Here is a 23541-nt window from a genome sequence, read left to right as displayed (position 1 = left end):
TTAAAACCTATCGATATACCACAGCATCATCCGCAAAAACCTCAGCGAACTTCCGATGTCATCCACAAGGTCATTTATGTATATTGTGAATAGCCACGGTCCTACGACACTTCCGTAGTATTTCCCAGGCGTACCAGCTGATGGAGATTGCGGGTTATACGGCCGAAACGTAGTGCAAGAACGACGCGAGTTACTGGCAGAAAACCTGATTTTGGCAACACGGGGTAGCAACGCGGTCCAGGGCACCTTGTCACGGTCCGTGCGGCACCCCCTGTTGGAGGTTCGAGTCCTCCCTCGGGCGTGGGTGTGTGTGTGTTGTCCTTAGCGTAAGTTACTTAAGTAGTGGGTAAGCTTAGGGACCGATGACCTCAGCAGTTTAGTCCCTTAAGACCTTACCACAAATATCCAAAAATTTACCTGATTTTCGAAGACGGCAAATTCTGAAGGTCCATTCTCATGTTTTAGTATATCGTGCTTTAAAGGAATAGAAATACATGAGTTTGATACAAGACAGTTAATATCAAATTCATTCTATTCCTTTCCTAATAATAAGTTCCTTCAGTGACACGAGCAATTCACATACAGACAACACTTCAGTTGGCACTGAGTAACCAAATAGTTATCTATTATTGCATGAAGAGGTGAAGCAGCAATACACACTCATTTTTCAACAAACTAATCAAAATGATCGTAGAAAATATATAAAACGAAAATAAAAGTTAGTATCACTTCAATAATGTTCATGTGTGGAGTGTTTGTTGGCCAGTGGAAGTGTTTAAACACAGTGTGTTCCTGGGGCCACTCTGTAAGCAATGCTGGACATGTGCGGTGTCGCATTGTCCTGTTGGAATTGCCCAAGTCTGTCGCAATGCACAATGGTTCAAATGGCTCTGAGCACTATGGGATTTAACATCTGAGGTCATCAGTCCCCTAGAACTTAGAACTACTTAAACCTAACGAACCTAAGGACATCACACACATCCATGCCCAAGGCCAGAATTCGAACTTGCGACCGTAGCATCAAGGTGGTTCCGGACTGAAGCGCCTAGAACCGCTCGATCATAGCGGCCGACAATGCACAATGGACATGAATGGATTGAGGTGATCAGACAGGATGCTTACATACGTGTCACCAATCAGAGTGGTATCTACACATATGAGGGGTCCCATAGCACTGTCACTGCACATGCCCCACACCATTGGAGCCTCCACCAGCTTGATGAGTCCCCTACTGACACGAGGGTCCATGGATTCATTAGCTTGTCTCCATACATCCACACGTCCATCTCCTCGGTACAATTTGAAGTGAAACTCGTCCGACCAGGCAACATGTTTCCAGTCATCAACGGTCCAGTGTCAGTGTTGACGGGCCCAGGCGAGGCGTAAAAGCTTCGTGTCTTGCAGTCATCAAGGGTATGAGAGTGGGTCGTTGAATGCTTCGCACGCTGACACTTCTTGATGGCCCAGCATTGAAATACGCAGCAATTTGCGGAAGGGTTGCACTTCTGTCACACTGAACGATTCTCTTGAGCCGGCCGCTGTGGCCGAGCGGTTCTAGGCGCTTCAGTCTGGAACCGCGCTACCGCTAGGTCGCAGGTTCGAATCCTGCCTCGGGCATGGATGAGTGTGATGTCCTTAGGTTAGTTAGGTTTAAGTAGTTCTAAGTTATAGGGGACTGATGACCTCAGATGTTAAGCCCCATAGTGCTCAGAGCCATTTTGATTCTGTTGAGTCGGCGTTTGTCCCGTTCTTTTCCGGCCACAGCGATGTCGGAAATTTTATGCTTTACCGGATTCCTGATATTCGCGGTACACTCGTGAAATGGTCGTATGAGAAAAAAGCCACTTCTTCGCTACCTCGGAGGTGGAGTGTCCAATCGGTCGTGCGCCGACTATAATACAACGTTCATACTCACTTAAATCTTCATAACCTGCCATTGCACCAGCAGTAACCGATCTAACAACTGCGCCAGACACCTGTTGTCTTATAGAGCCTTTGCCGACCGCAGCGCCGTGTTCTGCCTGTTTACATCTCTCTGTGTTTGTATACGCATGCCTGTACCAGTTTCTTTGGCGCTTCAGTGTAGTATTGCCGACTGTCAGACTCTCAGTTTCTCATTTATCGAGCGTCTGCGAATCTCCCGTTGAGAATGGTCGCGCAGTGAAATACACTACTGGCCATTAAAATTGCTACACCGAGAAGAAATGCAGTTGATGAACGGGTATTCATTGGACAAATATATAATACTAGAACTGACATGTGATTACAATTTCACGGAGTTTGGCTGCATAGATCCTGAGAAATCAGTACCCAGAACAACCAGTTCTGGCCGTAATAACGGCCTTGATACGCCTGGGCATTGAGTCAAACAGAGCTCGGATGGCGTATACAGGTACAGCTGCCCATTTAGCTTCAACACGATACCTCAGTTCATCACGAGTAGTGACTGGCGTATTGTGACGAGCCAGTTGCTCGGCCACCATTGACCAGACATTTTCAATTGGTGAGAGATCTGAGGAATATGCTGGCCAGGGCAGCAGTCAAACATTTTCTGTATGCAGAAAGGCCCATACGGGACCTGTAACATGCGGTCGTGCATTATCCTGCTGAAATGTAGGGTTTCGCACGGATCTAATGAAGGGTAGAGCCACGGGTCGTAACACATCTGAAATGTAAAGTCCACTGTTCAAAGTGCCGTCAATGCGAACGAGAGGTGACCGAGACGTGTAACCAATGGCACCCCATACCGTCACGCCGGGTGATACGCCAGTATGGCGATGACGAATACACGCTTCCAATGTGCGTTCACCACAATATCGCCAAACACGGATGCGACCATCATGATGCTGTAAAAAACCTGGATTCATCCGAAAAAATGACGTTTTGTCACCCAGGTTCGTTGTCGAGTACACCATCGCAGGCGCTCCTGTCTGTGATGCAGCGTCAAGGGTAACCGCAACCACGGTCTCCGAGCTGATAGTCCGTGCTGCTGCAAACGTCGTCGAACTGTTCGTGCAGATGGTTGTTGTCTGCAAACGTCCCCATCTGTTGACTCAGGGTTCGAGACCTGTCTGCACGATGCGTTACAGCCATGCGGATAAGATGCCTGTCTTCTCGACTGTTAGTGATACGAGGCCGTTGGGATCCAGCGCGGCGTTCCGTATTACCCTCCTGAACCCACCGATTCCATATTCTGCTAAAACTCATTGGATCTCGACCAACGCGAGCAGCAATGTCGCGACACGATAACAATCGCGATAGGCTACAAAGTCGGAAACGTGATGGTACGCATTTCTCCTCCTTACACGAGGCATCACAACAACGTTTCACCAGGCAACGCCGGTCAACTGCTGTTTTTGTATGAGAAATCGGTTGGAAACTTTCCTCATGTCAGCACGTTGTAGGTGTCGCCACCGGCGCCAACCTTGTGTGAATGCTGTGAAAAGCTAATCACGTGCATATCACAGCATCTTCTTGCTGTCGGTTATATTTCGCGTCTGTAGCACGTCATTTTCGTGTTGTAGCAATTTTTATGGCCAGCGGTGTATATTAAGTGTACTAGACCAGCTAGTTAATTACACGAAAATTATATCAGCAACAACCAAATCCATTTAGCAAAACAGTTCTACTAAAAATTCTCTCAGAAAAACTTACAGGTGGCTTATTTCGGTTACGTTCTGATTCAGTTTTTCACTCGTCGGCGAAGGCACAAATCTGCACAAAATTCGGCATGCAACGCAGATAAAATACACGTTGCACTGTGCGCTTCACAAAACGAAAAAACGTAGTATCCTGTGACATATATTGGCCAACTCATACAAATACCTGCGTGTGACACTTTGTGTGGATGTGAAACGGAATGATCACATAGTTTCAGACTTTGATTTATTGGTAGAATACTGGGGAAGTGCAATCAATCTAGAGAGGAGATTGCTTATACATCACGCGTGCGACCTGTTCTAGAAAACTGCTCAAGTGCGGGGAGATCTGTACCAGTTAGGACTAACATGGGATACTGAACATATACAGAGAAGGGCAGCACGGCTGATACAGGTCTGCTTGATACCTTGGAGAGTCAGCGATACTGAAGAAACTGAACTGGGAGGCTGTTGAAGACAGACGTAGGCCTAACCTAGCCCAAGAAAGTGTGTTAAAGTTTCAAGAACCAGCTTGAAACGGTGGCTCTAGGAATATACAGGGTGATTGTAATAGAAGTTAAACTTTCTAGCCGCTGTAGAAATAACACCAATGGTCAGAATGACGTCAAATTGCAACTGAATATTATCGGAGAAGGCGGGGAAACGTATGGAAAAAGAAAAACAGATAGTTACAAAATGTAGCAATATAATTTAATTGTAGTCGACAGCAAATGACAAATGAATCATACAACAATGCCTAAGGTGTACGTTTGACATAAACCGAACTGTACTACCCAGCGTGCGGGGGTGTACAGGTGTGATACTGTTAGTTACGTAAGCCCATCCACCTCGCCAAGGTCATATCACATCTGATGGGATAAATCGGTTTTTAATTGTCCCGAAGCCAAAAACCGCATAAAAAGCATCATTAAAATTAAATCGGGTTATTAATTTCCGTGTGACTGGCGCAAACTATGTTCTATATGCTGTCCATCGTTTTCTGCAACAAGTTGAAGCCCAGAAACAACATGTTCCACAAGTAATCTTACTGTTTCCCGAGTCAACTTCAGAATGTGTTGTGTAATGCGTGCCTTCAATGCAGCTAAGTGTCCAATCGGAACACTGAACACAACATATTTCAGATAGCCCGACAGCCAGAAGTCACACGGATTAAGACCAGGTGATTGGGACGGCCATGCTGTAGGGAAATGGCGGCTGATAATTCCAGCATTTCCGAAATGACGTTTCAGCATCTACTTAACTGGATCTGCAATGTGCGGAGGTGCGCCATAAAGTCCACTGTTCAAAGTGCCGTCAATGATAACAAGAGGTGACCGAGACGTGTAACCAATGGCACCCCATACAATCACGCCGGGTGATACGCCAGTATGGCGGTGACGAATACATGCTTCCAATGTGCGTTCACCGTGAAGTCGCCAAACATGAATGCGACCATCACGATGCTGTAAACAGAACCTGGATTCATCCGAAAAAATGACGTTTTGGCATTCGTGCACCCAGGTTCGTCGTCGAGTACACCATCGCAGACGCTCCTGTCTGTGATGCAGCGTCAAGGGTAACCGCAGCCACGGTCTCCGAGCTGATAGTCCGTGCTGCTGCAAACGTCGTCGAACTGTTCGTGCAGATGGTTGTTGTCTTGCAAACGTCCCCATCTGTTGACTCGGGGATCGAGACGTGGCTGCACGATCCGTTACAGCCACGAGGATAAGATGCCTGTCATCTCGACTGCTAGTGATATGAGGCCATTGGGATCCAGCACGGCGTTCCGTATTAACCTCCTGAACCCACCGATACCATATTCTGCTAACAGTCATTGGATATCGACCAACGCGAGCAAGAATGTCACGATACGATGAACCGCAATCGCGATGGGCTAAAATCCGACCTTTACCAAAGTCGGAAACGTGATGGTGCGCATTTCTCCTCCTTACACGAGGCATCACAACAAAGTTTCACCAGGCAACGCCAGTCAAGTGCTGTTTGTGTATGAGAAATCAGTTGGAAACTTTCCTCATGTCAGCACGTTGGTGTCGCCACCGGCGCCAACCTTGTGTGAATTCTCTGAAAAGCTAATCATTTCCATTTCACTGCATCTTCTTCCTGTCGGTTAAATTTCGCGTCTGTAGCACGTCATCTTCGTGGTGTAGCAATGTTAATCGCGAGTAGTGTGTGTATTCTGACACATACAGCGCCATCTATTCATCAATTTTCACACTTTTTTCTTCTGCCGCACATTTGCCCCTTCTCCTATAATATTCTGTTGCAGTTTGACGTCATTCTGACCAGTGGTGTTATTTCTACAGCGTTTTGAAAGTGTATGGTTCAATTGGCTCTGAGCACTATGGGACTTAACATCTGAGGTCATCAGTCCCCTAGAACTTAGAAATACTTAAACCTAACTAACCTAAGGACGTCACACACATCCATGTCCGAAGCAGGATTCGAACCTGCGACCATAGCAGTCACGCGGTTCCAGACTGAAGCGCCTAGAAGAGTTCGGCCACCCCGTCCGGACTTGAAAGTTTGATTATAATGACCCTTTACTACAACCCCCTATGTATCCCTCACATAGGTGCCGTGAGGATAACAAGAATAATTACTGCATGCACAGAGGCAGTCAGTCATTCTTGCAGTGCTGGATACGTGAATGGAATGGGAAGAATCCCTAATACAAAACTGTTAAGGCGTTCGTGGCCACTTGTTGACAAACTGCCTATTGGCTTCTGTCTCGGGTTCTTTGGCCGACGTTCATCTAATGATTTTTCTGACGTTTCGCCAGCACGACTGGCTGGCACTGTCCAAACTTCACCCTCCATCGCCGGTAGTGAACTGGAGTCCAGCTCGCGGGCGCAGACTAAATGTACCTGGCGCGCCAACGTCCCAGGGCTTCTCCGCGGTCATTTCCGGTGCGGTTCTCCTCTTGCTACCTGCGACGGTCGTTCGCTGCAGCACGGGAAGCCAGGATCCGTTTACCTTAAGGCTTTCCTCTTTCTTGTTGAAACTGTTCGCGTGTTTTTGTATTTCTACAGCTTCGCTGAACAAGCGCGTGTGATAGCGCTTCTCTACAGCCAGAACTTCCGTGTCGGCGAATTTTGTTACGTGGTCGGTCTCATTGAGTGCGTGCTCTGCCACGGCCGATTTCTCCACCTGCCCCAACCTGCAATGTCACTTATGCTCTTTGATCCTGGTGTTGATGGATCGTCCAGTCATTCCGACATAAACTTTTCCGCATGTGCACGGTATGCGGTATATTCCCGACATTGCAAGTGGGTCTCTTTTCTCCTTCGCCGACCTAAGACACTCTTTGATCTTCCTTGTCGGTTTGAAAATCGTCTTTACGCCATGTTTGCGCAATATGCGGCCGATTCTGTCCGTCACTGTGGGAATGTATGGCAGACAGGCCGTACCCGACATTTCTTTTTCTGATTCCTTACTTCGCCGAGTGTTTGGCTCTGTTACACTTGTAATATAATTTGAGGAGTACCCATTGCTCCTCAGGACAGTTTCCAGGTGTCGCATTTCTCGTCTGAGTTGTGGAGGCTCACATATTCGTCCTGCTTTCGTTACGAGCGTACTAATCGTGCCTCTTTTCTGGCTCGGGTGGTGGTTTGACAGTCTGTGCAGGTATCGGTCCGCGTGTGTCGGTTTTCGATACACGCTGTGTCCCAGGTTTTCGGCGTCCCTTGTGACCAGCACACCTAGAAATGGCAGTTTCTTGTCCTTTTCTACTTCCACGATAAACGGATCCTGGCTTCCCGTACTGCAGCGAACGACCCTCGCAGGTAGCAAGAGGAGAACCGCACCGGAAATGACCGCGGAGAAGCCCTCGGACGTTGGCGCGCCAGGTACATATATACAGGGTGTTACAGAAAGGTACGGCCAAACTTTCAGGAAACATTCCTCACACACAAAGATAATATGTTATGTGGACATGTGTCCGGAAACGCTTACTTTCCATGTTAGAGGTCATTTTATTACTTCTCTTCAAATCACATTAATCGTGGAATGGAAACACACAGCAACAGAACGTACCAGAGTGACTTCAAACACTTTGTTACAGGAAATGTTCAAAATGTCCTCCGTTAGCGAGGATACGTGGATCCACCCTCCGTCGCATGGAATCCCTGATGCCCTGATGCAGCCCTGGAGAATGGCGTATTGTATCACAGCCGTCCACAATACGAGCACGAAGAGTCTCTACATTTGGTATCAGGGTTGCGTAGACGAGAGCTTTCAAATGCCCCCGTAAATGAAAGTCGAGAGGGTTGAGGTCAGGAGAGCGTGGAGGCCACAGGATTGGTCCGCCTCTACCAATCCGTCGGTCGCCGAATCTGTTGTTGAGAAGCGTACAAACAAAAAAAATGGCTCTGAGCACTATGGGACTTAACATCTATGGTCATCAGTCCCCTGGAACTTAGAACTACTTAAACCTAACTAACCTAAGGACATCACACAACACCCAGCCATCACGAGGCAGAGAAAACAACTGGCCCCACCGGGAATCGAACCCAGGAACACGGGAATGGGAAGCGAGAACGCTACCGCACGACCACGAGCTGCGGACAAGCGTACGAACACTTTGACTGAAATGTGCAGGAGCTCCATCGTGCATGAACCACATGTTGTGTCGTACTTGTAAAGGGACATGTTCTAGCAGCACAGGTAGAGTATCCCGTATGAAATCATGGCGGTGAATCGAGGAAGTACAATACATACTGGCGAAACTAAAATGAGCTCTAACATGGAAAGTAAGCGTTTCCGGACACATGTCCACATAATACATTTTCTTTCTTTGTGTGTGAGGATTGTTTCCTGAAAGTTTGGCCGTACCTTTTTGTAACACCCTGTATATATATATATATATATAGTCTGCGGCCGCGAACTCGGCTCCAGTTTACCAACGGCAATGGAGGGTGAAGCTTTGACAATGCCAGCCACTCGTGCTGGCGAAACGTCAGAAAAATCATCAGACGAACGTCGGCCGAAGAACCCGAGACAGGAGCCAATAAGCAGTTTGTCAATCCCTAATAACTGGAACAATGGGATGTTCCTTCTGCCGTGCACTTCATATTGGTTTGTAGACCATAGGTGTAGATGTAAGGGCAAAAGGCTGCTCAGTGGCGCCGTGTTGCAGAACTGGCGACCATGGCAGGCAACAAGAAAGCCCAGGAGACGGCAACCGAGGACCTGGGGGCGCTGCTGGACGCGGAGGACGGCGCGCTGGTGACGCTGGTGGCGGGGCGGACGCGGCTGGTGGTGCACCGGGCCGTCCTCGCAGCCAGGAGCCCCGTCTTCGAAGCCATGTTCCGCCACGACACGCTGGAGGCCAGCAGCGGCGTGGTGAGCATCGCGGACGTGGAGGGCCCGGCGCTGAGGCAGCTGGTGGCCTACGTGTACACGCTGCGGGCCCCCAGCGTGCCCGGCACGGCTGCGCAGCTGCTAGCGGCCGCCGACAAGTACGGCCTGCTGGAGCTGAAGGCCCACTGCGAGCGGCAGCTGGCCGCCGAGCTGGCCGTGGAGAGCGCGGCGGCCACGGCGGTGCTCGCCGTCAGGCACTGCTGCCCCAGACTCGCCCAAGTGGCCGTCGCCTTTGTCGAGGCCAACTCCCAGGTCTTGGCCACGCAGGGGTGGGCTGACGCGGTACGCAGCCACCCTAAAGATGTTGTCGAAGTGAGTCGGCTGATTGCTGTGACTTCAGCGAGATCCAGGTAAGAGAAATGGAGAGAGAGAGAGTGTGACAGAGAGAGAGGTATTCGCCCAGGTATCTCGTCTGTACCAGAGCTGATAGGGGAATCCTTTGTATCCGTGAAGCCTCAGTTCTTTGTAGAGCATTTAGAGGACAAGTTTTGGGAGGTGGAGGGCTTGTCCAAAATGCGCTCTGGGTCAGTTTTGATAAAAAAGGCATGCTCCGCCCAGTCACGCAGGTTACTTGCTTGTGACAAGTTGGGGGATGTTAACGTTACCATCACACCACATAAGAGTTTAAATATGGTCCAGGGTGTTATTTTCCATAGGGACCTCCTTTTGCAGTCTGACGACGAGCTGTGCGCCAACTTAGAGCGCCGGGGTGTACATTTCGTCCGGCGCGTTCATCGGGGTCCGAGGGACAATCAGGTTGCTACCGGTGCCTTCATCTTGGCCTTCGAGGGCGATACATTACCGGAAAAGGTCAAGGTGATGGTCTACCGTTGTGACGTCAAGCCCCGTATCCCTCCCCCAATGCGGTGCTTTAAGTGCTGGAAGTTTGGCCATATGTCTTCCCGCTGCACTTCCGACCTCACATGTCGAGATTGCGGACGCCCATCTCATCCCGATACTCCATGTGCTCCTCCTCCCATCTGTGTCAACTGTGGAGAGCCTCATTCACCTCGCTCGCCAGACTGCAGGATCTTACAGAAAGAACGCAAAATCACGGAATATAAGACCCTGGACCGACTGACTTACACTGATGCTAAGCAGAAATTTGAACGGCTACATCCCGTGCGCATGATGGCATCTTATGCCTCCACTGTCACTCCTGCTCCAGCTCCTTTAGCTACACCACAAACAGTCAGCACTCAGTCAGAGGACCTCACCTGCCCCCTTGACGATGGGGGCCCCTTCTCTCGCTGTTGCTCCCACACAATCTACCTCGGGAGCAGCACCCACTAAACCAACAGGGACACCAGTCCCCACTTCTAAGCCGGAGAAGCGTAAGTCTTCTTTGGCTTCTCTCACTCGGAAGGGATCCCTTGGGACACTCCCTTCCCAGGTTCCTACCAGCGGCACAGCAGACACCAACCAGTGGCTGGTCGTCGAGCTTCGCGATCATCTTTGGTCCTGGAGACTGACTCCAAAAAGCCCTCTCAACAACGACAACCAAAGGAACAGCGAGAGAAAACGATATTGAAGACCCGTAAGACCAAGGCACCTGCGGTGGCACCTACTCCACCGCTACCTACACGTTCTGCGTCTGAGGATGAGGTGGAGATTCTTGCGTCCGCTGAGGACCTCGATCGCGCCGGTCCCTCAGACGCAATGGATAGCACTTGCACGGGTGCTCCATCGGAGGCAGCAGGTGACCCAGAGGCGTAATCTGCCTTCCCAGTCCCGTCACGCCTTTCTCAGCCATGGACAATACCATCCTCCAGTGGAACTGCAGCGGTTTCTTCCACCATCTAGCTGAGCTCCGACAACTTATCAGCCTTCACCCTTTCTTCTGCATTGCTCTTCAGGAAACTTGGTTTCCAGCAATGCGAACCCCCGCCCTCCGTGGCTATCGGGGTTATTATACGAACCGGGCAGCTTACGAAAGGGTGTCTGGTGGCGTCTGCATATATCTCCTTAACTCTCTTCACAGCGAGTCTGTCCCTCTACATACAGCTTTAGAGGCTGTCGCTGTTCGGGTGTGGACGCCACAGGCTGTTACTGTCTGCAGTCTTTACCTTCCACCGGATGGTGATGTCACGCAGCATGTCCTGGCTGCACTGGTAGCCCAATTGCCGCCACCTTTCTTCTTACTGGGCGACTTCAACGCCCATAACCCTCTGTGGGGTAGGTCAGTGGCGACAGGTCGAGGTGCCACCATTGAGCATTTATTGGCACAGCTCGATCTTTCGCTGTTAAATGATGGTTCCTTCACACACTTCAGTGTGGTGCATGGCACGTACTCCGCCATTGACCTTTCGATCTGCAGCCCTAGCCTCTTACCATCTGTCCAATGGAGAGTGCATGACGACCTGTGTGGTAGTGACCATTTTCCAATCTTTCTGTCACTGCCACAGCGTCAGTCTTCTGGGCGCCCTTGCAGGTGGGCAATGAATAAGGCTGACTGGGACTTGTTGAGGAAAACAAGTCCCAGTCAGCCTTATTCATTGCCGCTATTGAGCCTCTCTCTGGTGATGACATTGATGCGGTGGTTCAATCGGTCGCCACTGGCATCGTTACTGCCGCAGAATCTTCAATTCCCCATTCTTCTGGGTCCCCTCGGAGGAGGACTGTGCCTTGGTGGTCGCCTGAGATCGCTGAGGCGATTCAAGATAGCCGGCGGGCGCTACAGCGTCACAGGCGACATCCCTGCATTGAACACCTCATCACCTTCAAACGGCTGCATGCGCGGGCCCGCCGCCTTATCCGCCGAAGCAAGCAGGAGTGCTGGGAGCGGTATGTGTCCACCATCGGCCTCCATGTCTCTCCATCGCAGGTCTGGGCCAAGATCCGACGCCTCTATGGCTATCGAATCCCTGTCAGCGTCCCTGTGCTCTCACTGAATGGAGCAGTTCGTACAGACTCCGACGAAATTGCCAACAGCTTGGCAGAGCATTTTACTCTTAGTTCCGCTTCTTCCAATTACCCACTGGCCTTCCGCTCCATTAAAGAGCGAATGGAACGTCGGAGCCTTTCTTTTCGCACCCACCATTCTGAATCCCACAATGCTCCATTCAGTGAGTGGGAATTTCACAGCGCCCTTGCCGCTTGCCCTGATACCGCTCCTGGGCCAGATCGCATCCACTGTCAGACGCTGAAACACCTTTCAGTGGACTGCAAGCGACGCCTCCTCGTTTGCAAGCTTCTCGAACAGATGGTGAGCCAACGCTTGAATTGGGTACTGGAGTCTCGGGGCCTTCTGGCTCCATCTCAGGGTGGGTTCCGTAAAGGTCGCTCCGCCACTGACAATCTGGTGAGTCTGGAGTCAGCCATCTGCCCGCTGTCAGCACCTGGTCGCTGTCTTTCTCAACATGCGGAAGGCGTACGATACGACATGGCGTCATCACATACTTTCTACGCTTCATGGATGGGGTCTTTGGGGCCCTCTGCCGATCTTTATCCGAAATTTTCTGTCGTATTGTACCTTCCGCGTGCAAGTCGCGGCCTCTCATAGTTCCTCCCGAGTCCAGGAGAACGGGGGTACCACAGGGATCTGTCCTCAGTGTCTGCCTGTTTTTAATCTCAATAAACGGGCTCGCTGCAGCGGTGGGAAATTCTGTCTCCGCTTCCCTGTATGCTGACGACTTCTGCCTTTACTACAGCTCTACTGGCATTGCAGCCGTTGAACGTCAGCTACAGGGCGCTATCCGCAAGGCGCAGTCTTTGGCTGTAGTGCATGGTTTTCAGTTTTCGGCTGCCAAGACCCACGTTATGCATTTCTGCCGGCGCCGAACAGTCCGTCCTGAGCCGCGCCTTTATCTTGACGACGAACTTCTTGCTATGATGGAGACCCACAGGTTTTTGGGGGTAGTTTTTGATGCTCGGTTGGCTGCCTCATATTCGGCAGCATAAACAGGCGTGTTGGAGGCATCTAAATGCTCTGAGATGCTTGAGCCACACCAGCTGGGGCGCCGACCAATCTACCCTGTTACGGCTCTACCAGGCGTTAATCCAGTCCCGTCTGGATTATGGGAGCCTAGCTTATGGCTCAGCATCCCCATCTGCGTTGCAGGTGCTGGACCCAATACTACACAGCGGGATATGACTGGCCACTGGTGCCTTTCGGACCAGCCCTGTGGACAGCGTACTTGTGGAGGCTGGTGTCCGTCCACTGCGATTGAGGCGCCAATATTTACTGGCCGCTTATGCTGCCCACGTTTTTAGCTTGCCCGGCATCCAAACTATCGTCTCCTGTTCCCGCAATCAGTCGTCCATCTGCCAGAACGTCGGCCTCGGTCAGGCTGTACGATCGCAGTCCGCGTCAAAGAACTTCTCTCCGGGCTTCGGGTTTTCACTGTTCCACCTCCTTTCCAGGCCACTTTGAGTACACCCCCATGGTGTGCTCCTCGCCCTTTCCTTCGGCTCGACTTGGCACAGGGCCCGAAGGACTCAGTCCCTCCAGAGGCCTTCCACCGCCGCTTTTATTCCATCCTGGCCACGTATCAGGGCTCTGACATTGATTGCACTGACGATTCGATGGTTGCTGGTCGTGTCGGTTATGCGCTAACTCTAGGGGACCATTCCGAACAACGTTCCTTGCCGGCTGGCTGCAGCGTTTACACTGCTGAGCTGGTCGCCATCTTTCGAGCCCTAGAGTATATCTGCTCCTGCTCAGGTGAGTCCTTCGTGATCTGTAGCGATTCCCTGAGCAGTTTACGAGCTGCTGACCAGTGTTTCCCTCGTTCTCGTCTGGTGATGGCTATCTAGGAGTCCCTGCATACTCTTGCCCGTTGCGGCCGCTGTGTGGTCTTTGGGTGGACCCCCGGTCATGTCGGTATCCCGGGCAATGAACATGTTGACCGCCTGGCGAAAGAGGCCACCAGTCAACCATCTCTGGATGTTGGCCTCCCAGAGACTGATTTGAGGGCAGTCTTACGCCGCAAGGTTTTTGCGCTATGGGACGATGACTGGCGCGAACTGACAATGCGTAATAAACTCCGTGCTGTCAAGGAGACGACAGCTGTGTGGCGGTCATCCCTGCGAGCCACTCGCAGGGACTCAGTAGTCCTTTGCCGGCTCCGCATTGGCCACTCCCGGCTGACACACAGTTATGTACTGCGCCGGGAGGACCCTCCTCTACGTCACTGTGGGGTGGCTTTGACAGTGGCCCACATTTTGTTGGCCTGCCCCCTTTTAGCTGTGGTCAGGCAGACATTTGCACTGCCTGATACGCTCCCTGCCCTTTTAACTGATGACCCTGCTATGGCTGGCTTAGTTTTACGTTTTATTCGGGCAGGGTTTTTTTATTATTTAATATGAGTGTTTGTTTTATTTTATTGTTTTGTGTTGATTCTGGCCTTTGGCCTACGGTTTTAAACTGAGTTTATAATGTGTTCTCAGTGGTTGGCTTTTCCTTTTTTATTCTATGGTCGGCCAAACACCGCCACACTCCGTGTGGTATTAATTTGTTATGTCTGTTCTTTGTCTGAGTTTTTCTTGTCCTGTGTTGTCTGTTGTCTCTCTTATCTGTTTTTTTTCCCTCTGTGTGGTAGTTTTTAAGTTTTGGAACAAAGGACCGATGACCATTGCAGTCTGGTCCCTTTAATCCCACAAACCAAACCAACAGAGAGAGAGAGTGTGTGACGGAGAGAGAGTGTGTGACGGAGAGAGAGTGTGTGACGGAGAGAGAGTGTGTGTGACGGAGAGAGAGTGTGTGTGACGGAGAGAGAGTGTGTGTGACGGAGAGAGAGTGTGTGTGACGGAGAGAGAGTGTGTGTGACGGAGAGAGAGTGTGTGTGACGGAGAGAGAGTGTGTGTGACGGAGGGAGAGTGTGTGTGACGGAGGGAGAGTGTGTGTGACGGAGGGAGAGTGTGTGTGACGGAGGGAGAGTGTGTGTGACGGAGGGAGAGTGTGTGTGACGGAGGGAGAGAGTGTGTGACGGAGGGAGAGAGTGTGTGACGGAGGGAGAGTGTGTGTGACGGAGGGAGAGTGTGTGTGACGGAGGGAGAGTGTGTGTGACGGAGGGAGAGTGTGTGTGTGACGGAGGGAGAGTGTGTGTGTGACGGAGGGAGAGTGTGTGTGTGACGGAGGGAGAGTGTGTGTGTGACGGAGGGAGAGTGTGTGTGTGACGGAGGGAGAGTGTGTGTGTGTGTGACGGAGGGAGAGTGTGTGTGTGTGTGACGGAGGGAGAGTGTGTGTGTGTGTGACGGAGGGAGAGTGTGTGTGTGTGTGACGGAGGGAGAGTGTGTGTGTGTGTGTGACGGAGGGAGAGTGTGTGTGTGTGTGTGACGGAGGGAGAGTGTGTGTGTGTGTGTGACGGAGGGAGAGTGTGTGTGTGTGTGTGTGTGACGGAGGGAGAGTGTGTGTGTGTGTGTGTGTGACGGAGGGAGAGTGTGTGTGTGTGTGTGTGTGACGGAGGGAGAGTGTGTGTGTGTGTGTGTGTGACGGAGGGAGAGTGTGTGTGTGTGTGTGACGGAGGGAGAGTGTGTGTGTGTGTGTGACGGAGGGAGAGTGTGTGTGTGTGTGTGACGGAGGGAGAGTGTGTGTGTGTGTGTGACGGAGGGAGAGTGTGTGTGTGTGTGTGACGGAGGGAGAGTGTGTGTGTGTGACGGAGGGAGAGTGTGTGTGTGTGACGGAGGGAGAGTGTGTGTGTGTGACGGAGGGAGAGTGTGTGTGTGTGACGGAGGGAGAGTGTGTGTGTGACGGAGGGAGAGTGTGTGTGTGACGGAGGGGGAGAGTGTGTGTGACGGAGGGGGGGAGAGTGTGTGTGACGGAGGGGGGGAGAGTGTGTGTGACGGAGGGGGGGAGAGTGTGTGTGACGGAGGGGGGGGAGAGTGTGTGTGACGGAGGGGGGGAGAGTGTGTGTGACGGAGGGGGGGAGAGTGTGTGTGACGGAGGGGGAGAGAGAGAGAGAGAGAGAGAGAGAGAGAGAGAGAGAGAGAGTGAGAGAGTGACAGAGACAGAGACACAGAGAGAGACGGAGAGACGGAGGGGGAGAGAGACGGAGGGGGAGAGAGACGGAGACACACACACACACACACACACACACACACACACACACACACACACACACACACACACACACACACACACACACACACACACACACACACACACACACACACACACACACACACACGGACGGAGAGAGAGAGAGAGAAACGGACGGAGAGAGACAGAGAGAGGGCGAGTGTGTGTGTGTGACAGAGAGAGAGAGAGAGAGAGAGAGAGAGAGAGAGAGAGAGAGAGAGAGTGTTCAAGCCTGGAATGTTTATCAGTAAGTTTCATTAGATGTGTCTCTACTGTGAAACACACCTTCGTTGCTGTCTAAAGAAGCCATTTGCTGGTAGCTCACATAGCTTTCACTCACCTTTTCTTTTTGTTTTGTTAGCCTTTTGCATTAACCATTTAGTCACAGAAGTGAGTAACTACAGATTTGGTGTACAGGGTGTATTGTATTGTATGTTAACCGGGGACCTAGAAACGACGGAGATGCTCCGTCCCCGCCGCAGCCACTGCGGTTCGCAATCCCACGACGACTACCCCAGTCCACTTCACCCCTCTGCCGCCCAACACCGAACCCAGGGTTACTGTGTGGTTCGGCCCACGGTGGACCTCCCAGGGAACGTCTCACACCAGACGAGTGTAACCCCTGTGAGTGCGTGGTAGAGTAATTGTGGTGGACACATACGTGGAGAACTTGTTTGCACAGCAATCGCCGACGTAGTGTAACAGGCGGAATAAGGGGAACCGGCCCGCATTCGCCGAGGCAGATGGAAAACCGCCTAAAAACCTTCCACAGATGATTCGCCGGACCTCGACACAAATCTGCCAAGCGGATTCATGCTGGGGACCAGGCACTCCTTACCGCCCGGAAAACCATGTGTTTGACCGCACGGCTAACCAGGCAGTTGGTATACAGGGTGACTCACTAACTATTGCCGCCTAGAATAACTCTGAAAGTATGTTAGGAGCTGAAAAGCTTGTGCAACAGATGTTGCATGGAACAACAGGGGCCATAATATGCCGTTGGTTTTTTGTTTGTACGTGGGGTCGCTTCAGAGATGTGAAGGTCAACTATGTTCTTTTTAATGGGATGCTATACTCTGGTACTTATTTTCTGATAGCAGCTGTCGAGACGAACCCAATGATATGTAAGACTAAGGTCTTTGAATTTCAACGAAGGTCAAAAAGTTGGCTTGAACGTCCATTTACAGGTGTTCGAAGCGATGACCATTGGTATCAATGCAGTGTTGCAATCTTCTTATCGTGGATTGAGTGGTATTCCTTATCACTTGATGGTGAGTGTTCATTGGAGGTGAGGGTATCATCTGGAGTGCCCCAGGGAAGTGTGTTAGGTCCGCTGTTGTTTTCTATCTACATAAATAATCTGGATAGGGTGGATAGCAATGTGTGGCTGTTTGCTGAAGATGCTGTGGTGTACGGGAAAGTGTCGTCGTTGAGCGACTGTAGGAGAATACAAGATGTTTTGGACAGGATTTGTGATTGGTGAAGAATGGCAGCTAACTCTAAATATAGATAAATGTAAATTAATGCGGATGAATAGGAAAAAGAATTCCATAATGTTAGAATACTCCATTAGTAGTGTAGCGCTTCACACAGTCACGTCGATTAAATATTTGGGCGTAACATTGCAGAGCGATATGAAGTGGGACAAGCATGTAATGGCAGTTGTGGGGAAGGCGGATAGTCGTCTTCCGTTCATTGGTAGAATTTTGGGAAGATGTGGTTCATCTGTAAAGGAGATCGCTTATAAAACACTAATATGACCTATTCTTGAGTACTGTTCGAGCGTTTGGGATCCCTATCAGGTCGGATTGAGGGAGGACATAAAAGCAATTCAGAGGCGGGCTGCTAGATTTGTTACTGGTAGGTTTGATCATCACGCGAGTGTTACGCGAATGCTTCAGGAAGTCGGGTGGGAGTCTCTAGAGGAAAGGAGTAGTTCTTTTCGAGAATCGCTACTGAGGAAATTTAGAGAACCAGCATTTGAGGCTGACAGCAGTAAAATTTTACTGCCGCCAACTTACATTTCGCAGGAAGACCACAAAGATAAGAGAGATTAGGCCTCGTACAGAGGCATATAGGCAGTCATTTTTCCCTCGTTCTGTTTGAGAGTGGAACAGGGAGAGAAGATGCTAGTTGTGGTATGAGGTGCCCTCCGCCACGCACCGTATGGTGGATTGCGGAGTATGTATGTATGTGGATGTAGGTACTCATCGAAGCACATGCTCTGACAGTTCTCTCTCTCGTAATTATATCGTGCAAATAGTAAATTTACACCGAATACGTTGTATCAATCTAACGTGCCATTGACATGTAAACACCATTCGACGGTTTTGCAATACAACACCGGTAGGAACGGCAAGACTATTATCGTCGAATCAAGCGAATGTGAATGTTGTATTCCTTCAAAGAACAAGTCGGTATGCTTCTCATTTACAGAGAATGCCAATGAAAATCAGTCACAGCTAGAGACTGATACGCTGATATCCTCAATGTAGTCACGCTACACGTTATACATTTAAATACGTGTATGATAAATTGAGAACAACTGGATCTTTAACGCGTTAGTAAAACACATCCGGAAAAGGAAAGTTACTAACGAGGAAACGGAAATTGGTACTCTTGCCACCGTGGTTAGAGATCCTTGTGTTAGTTCGCGTCAAATTGTAAGGGAATCTGGCATGAGCCAGAGTAGTGTTGTTCGTGTTCTGCATCGCCATAAATGTCATCCTTACCACATCAGTCTCCACTAAGAATTAACTGGTACGGATTGTATGCATCGCATTGAATTCTGCCAGTGGGCTCATCTTCGGTTTCAGAGGGATGACACATTTATTAATTTGATTTTATTTACTGACGAGGCTGCATTCACGAACCACGGAAATGTTAACATGCGTAACATACATTATTGTGCAACTAAAAGTCTGTGTTGGCAGTGGCAAGGTGCACAACAAAAACCGCGGTTGGTGAATGTATGCTGTGGAATTCTGGAAGATCATATTAATTCCCCTATTTCATTGAAGTAAATCTTAATGGTAGGAGTACGCCTCATTCCTGCAAAAAACATTAGGTCTGTTATTGGAAGAAATACCTTTAGCAACAAGGAACAGAATGTGATATCAACACAATGGGTATCCGGCACATTTTTCACTGATGGCTAGAAATGAGTTGCAGAAACGATTCCCAAATCGTTGGACTGGACGCAGAAGACGTGTTGTGGCCGTCTCCTTTGCCAGACTTGACGCCTCTGGATTTTTTCTTGCGAGGATTCGTGAAAGACATTGTTTATAAAGTCATTCCATCCACAGCTGAAGATATGCGAGAGAGGATTGTCAGAGCATGTCTTTGATAACTGCCAATGTGATAAGGAATACCACTCAATCCACGATAAGAAGATTGCAACACTGCATTGATACCAATGGTCATCACTTCGAACACCTTCTGTAAATGGACGTTCATGCCACCTTTGTGACCTTCGTTGACCTTACTCTTACACATCATTGGATTCATCTCGATAGCCACTACCAGAAGAGAAGTACCAAACTGTAGCATACCATTTAAAAAGCAAAGTTGACCTTAATATCTCTGAAGCAAGCCCACGTAGCAACAAAAAACCAACATCATATTATGGCCCCTGTTGTCCCATGCAAGTTTTGTCTCTCAACTTTTCAGCTCCTATCATACTTTCGGAGTTATTCTTGGTGGCAATAGTTAGTGACACATCCAGTATAATATGATACATATGCAGCATAGGAATTAGCAATTATATTAATTCCAAATAACATCCAGGTTGACTTTGTACATTCACACACTCAGAACAGTCCATATTTCAAAACTTCTTACATTGGAACCTTTGTGCGTGATGTATTACGGGATAACTGCTTCTTGCAGAAACCAGGCAATACTGGCATAGTCTGTTGTGGCCAGCTGTCGAAAGAGGCCTATCACAGATGTAGGTTGGGGAATTCTTGCTCTGATCAAGGCCTTAAGAAACTTGCGACATTGTCTGTCATATCGTGAACACTCTTTTATCACATGGTTGAGGTCTGCAACCCGAGCTGGGTGGACTTTGCAGCATGCAGCATATGAAGATGTGAAGGATAACAGCACATTACAGAGTGCTACGACATCTGGACGGCTTAATTTGGGGAACCAGGTTTTCCCAGCAGTATTTCAATGCCTCATCAGGAGAGGTTCAACGGATCTCTCAACTGAACTGTGTTTATTAGCAGATATGTTAGCTAATGACAATCACAGAACAACAAACATATCTTTGTAAATTGTTTTGTCCTTTAAGCAGTCCATCCCTATCTGCAGTCATTGATCTGTAAAACTGTGTCTGCACAAATTATTATTTATATTTTGGTATTGGGCCTTTGAACAAAGCGTACATTGATAGTGTACTCAACACAAGCTATCTTTCTGTAGGTATAAATGTGTGTTGCTCTGAACAGGAATGGATACTGTGCCAAATGTCATTTGAATTCAGTCACGCGAGTGCTCGGACCATGTTGAACAAGTCACTTCTCACCTCTTTACAATAAGTAGCCTTTTGTTGTCTGGGGTCACTGCTGCTGACAGTAAGAGAACTGTAAACTGCAACATGCTGTATGAAGAGAAGTTGAAGGAGAGGAATAAGTGTGTCACTCTGTTCCACACTGCAGTATTCTCCAACACAAGTCAAAGAGGGCAGCCATGTATTCACATTGTCCATTTCTTATGTTTGCTTGACATACATGATGAACTGACAAAAAATGTAGAAGCAGTACCACCATTCCCTCATCTGCTCTGCATTAATGTCTCACAGTACACACTCAGCAACCAAGACAAAACTTTTCACCTGACATGGGCAACACTGCACTTGTCCCACTATGGCTTCTGGCAGTTCCAGCTTATGCCAACATCCCATGAGGCTGTATTATAAGTGGACAGCTTTATGTTAGTATTGATAATAACACTGGATGATGATAAAACTCAATGTCTCACAAATATAAAACACTAAAAGTGTGATTTATCAGTCACTGTAGTTGAGGGGTGGCATTCGTTTCACCCTGCCACTGTGTGCACATGCCACAGTGCCTGATAATACTACAGATTTTTGTGTTCCATAATTGACTCTCGTCTCCTTAATAGAGGTATGCAATATGCTAACAATTTCAGTAGCAAAATTACCTTATTACCCAAGCAGTAGAGTGGGACTTTGACACAATTTTTTAGGCATTGCAAATGAAATATACTAGCCTAAGCAAGGTGCTTACACAGGAGCAGTGGGGTGTAGCTGATTACTTTTCATGCAGCCTGTGCCCACCATAAAAGGGAGCAAACCAGTCTACATGACAGAAACGTGGTAGGTTAAGGCAGTCCGACACAATGATGGGCTTCCATGTTTCCTTCTCCCCTCTGTTCACCAGTGTGCAAAAAAGTGTTCTGCATTGCTACACTCTATTCTACAACACACAGGGTTAATGTGTACTGGTTAACACACTGTACTGCAGTCTAGATGTGCAGACATCAAATATCAACTCTCCTGTGTTGCCTGATGTTCTCTATTGTGGTTCTAAAGGCCATCCAGTGAATACCACAAAGTTTTAATGGAATGTTGTCTACTCCCAGGGCCTTGTTTCGACTTAGGTCTTTCAGTGCTCTGTCAAATTCTTCATGCAGTATCGTATCTACCATTTCATCTTCACCTCCGTCCTCTTCCATTTCCCTAATATTGTCCTCAAGTACATTGCCCTTGTATCGACCCTCTATATACTCCTGCCACCTTTCTGCTTTCCTTTCTTTCCTCAGAACTGATTTCCCATCTGAGCTCTTGATATTCATATAAGTGGTTCTCTTTTCTCCAAAGGTCTCTTTAATTTTCCTGTAAGCCGCATCTATCTTACCCCTTAGATCTAACTGACTCATCAGTATTGAGGTTGTTAGGCACGTATCAGTGACTCCAGTTTATAGAAACAGAAGACCATGTGCTGTGCCTAAGTAGAAGAAAACTTTGTGGTATTCACTGGATGGCCTTTAGAACCACAATAGAGAACATCAGGCAACACAGGAGAGTTGATATTTGATGTCTGCACATCTAGACTGCAGTACAGTGTGTTAACTAAAACTACTGATAGCCTTGGGAGAGCCATTCCTGAGAAAACTCTACCATCTGGTGAGGAAGATGGTTGAGACAGGCGAAATACCCTCAGACTTCAAGAAGAATATAATAATTCCAATCCCAAAGAAAGCAGCTGTTGACAGGTGTGAGAATTACTGGACTATCAGCTTAATAAGTCATGGCTGCAAAATACTGACACTAATTCTTTACTGACGAATGGAAAAACTGGTAGAAGCCGACCTTGGGGAAGATCAGTTCAGATTCCATAGAAATGTTGGAACACGTGAGGCAATACTAATGCTACACTTATCTTAGAAAATAGATTAAGGAAAGGCAAACCCACGTTTCTAGCATTTGTAGATTTAGAGAAATCTTTTGACAATATTGACTGGAATACTCTTTCAAATTCTGAAAGTGGCAGGGGTCAAATATAGGGAGCAAAAGACGATTTACAATTTGTACAGAAACCAAATGGCAGTTATAAAGAACAGAGGGGCAGGAAAGGGAAGCAGTGGTTGGGAAGGGAGTGAGATGGGGTTGTAGCCTATCCCCGATGTTATTCAATCTGTATATTGAGCAAGCAATAAAGAAAACAAATGAAAAGTTTGTAGTAGGTATTAAAATCCATGGAGAAGAAATAAAAACTTTGAGGTTCGCCGATGACATTGTAATTCTGTCAGAGACAGCAAAGGACTTGGAAGAGCAGTTGAACGCAATGGACAGTGTCTTGAAAGGAGGATATAAGATGAACATCAACAAAAGCAAAACGAGGATAATGGAATGTAGTCGAATTAAGCCGGGTGATTCTGAGCGAAAGATTAGAAAAATGAGACACTTTGAAATAGTAGATGATTTTTGCTACTTGGTGAGCAAAATAACTGATGATGGTCGAAGTAGAGAGGATATAAAATGTAGAGAGGCAATGGCATGGAAAGCGTTTCTGAAGAAGAGAAATTTGTTAACATCGAGTACAGAGTTGTCAGGAAGCCTCTTCTAAAAGTGTTTGTATGGAGTGTAGTCATGTATGGATGTGAAACATGGACGATAAAAAGTTTGTACAAGAATGGAATAGAAGATTTCGAAATGTGGTGCTACAGAAGAATGCTCAAGATTAGATATGTAGATCGTGTAACTAATGAGCTGGTACTAAATAGAATGGGGGAGAAGAAAAATTTGAGGCACAACTTGACTAGAAGAAGGGATCGGTTGGTAGGACATAATCTGAGGCATCAAACGATCACCAATTTAGTACTGGAGGGCAGTGTGGAGGGTAAAAATCATAGAGGAAGACCAAGAGATGAATACACTGAACAGATTCAGAGGGATGTAGGGTGCAATAGTTGCTCAAAGATAAAGAAGCTTGTGCAGGATAGAGTAGCATGGAGGGCTACATTTAATCAGTCTCT

The 23541-nt window shown here is 48.5% G+C and overlaps 1 protein-coding gene across 1 annotated transcript in view; it reads left to right on the top strand.

The window, feature by feature from the left end:
• LOC124553825 (poly [ADP-ribose] polymerase tankyrase-1-like) overlaps positions 1 to 23541 on the top strand; it is a 111950-nt gene that overhangs the window by 51670 nt on the left and 36739 nt on the right. The window contains exon 2 of the mRNA XM_047127812.1: positions 8794 to 9367. Within this exon, the coding sequence (XP_046983768.1) occupies positions 8805 to 9367 (563 nt within the window). The 5' untranslated portion in view covers positions 8794 to 8804. The remainder of the gene's footprint in view (positions 1 to 8793; positions 9368 to 23541) is intronic.

The sequence above is a fragment of the Schistocerca americana genome, chromosome 11 (assembly GCF_021461395.2).
Source record: "Schistocerca americana isolate TAMUIC-IGC-003095 chromosome 11, iqSchAmer2.1, whole genome shotgun sequence".
Taxonomy (NCBI): Eukaryota; Metazoa; Arthropoda; class Insecta; order Orthoptera; family Acrididae; genus Schistocerca; species Schistocerca americana.
The sequence above is the reverse complement of the archived record's forward strand: the minus strand, read 5'-3'. Positions and strand labels throughout refer to the sequence as shown.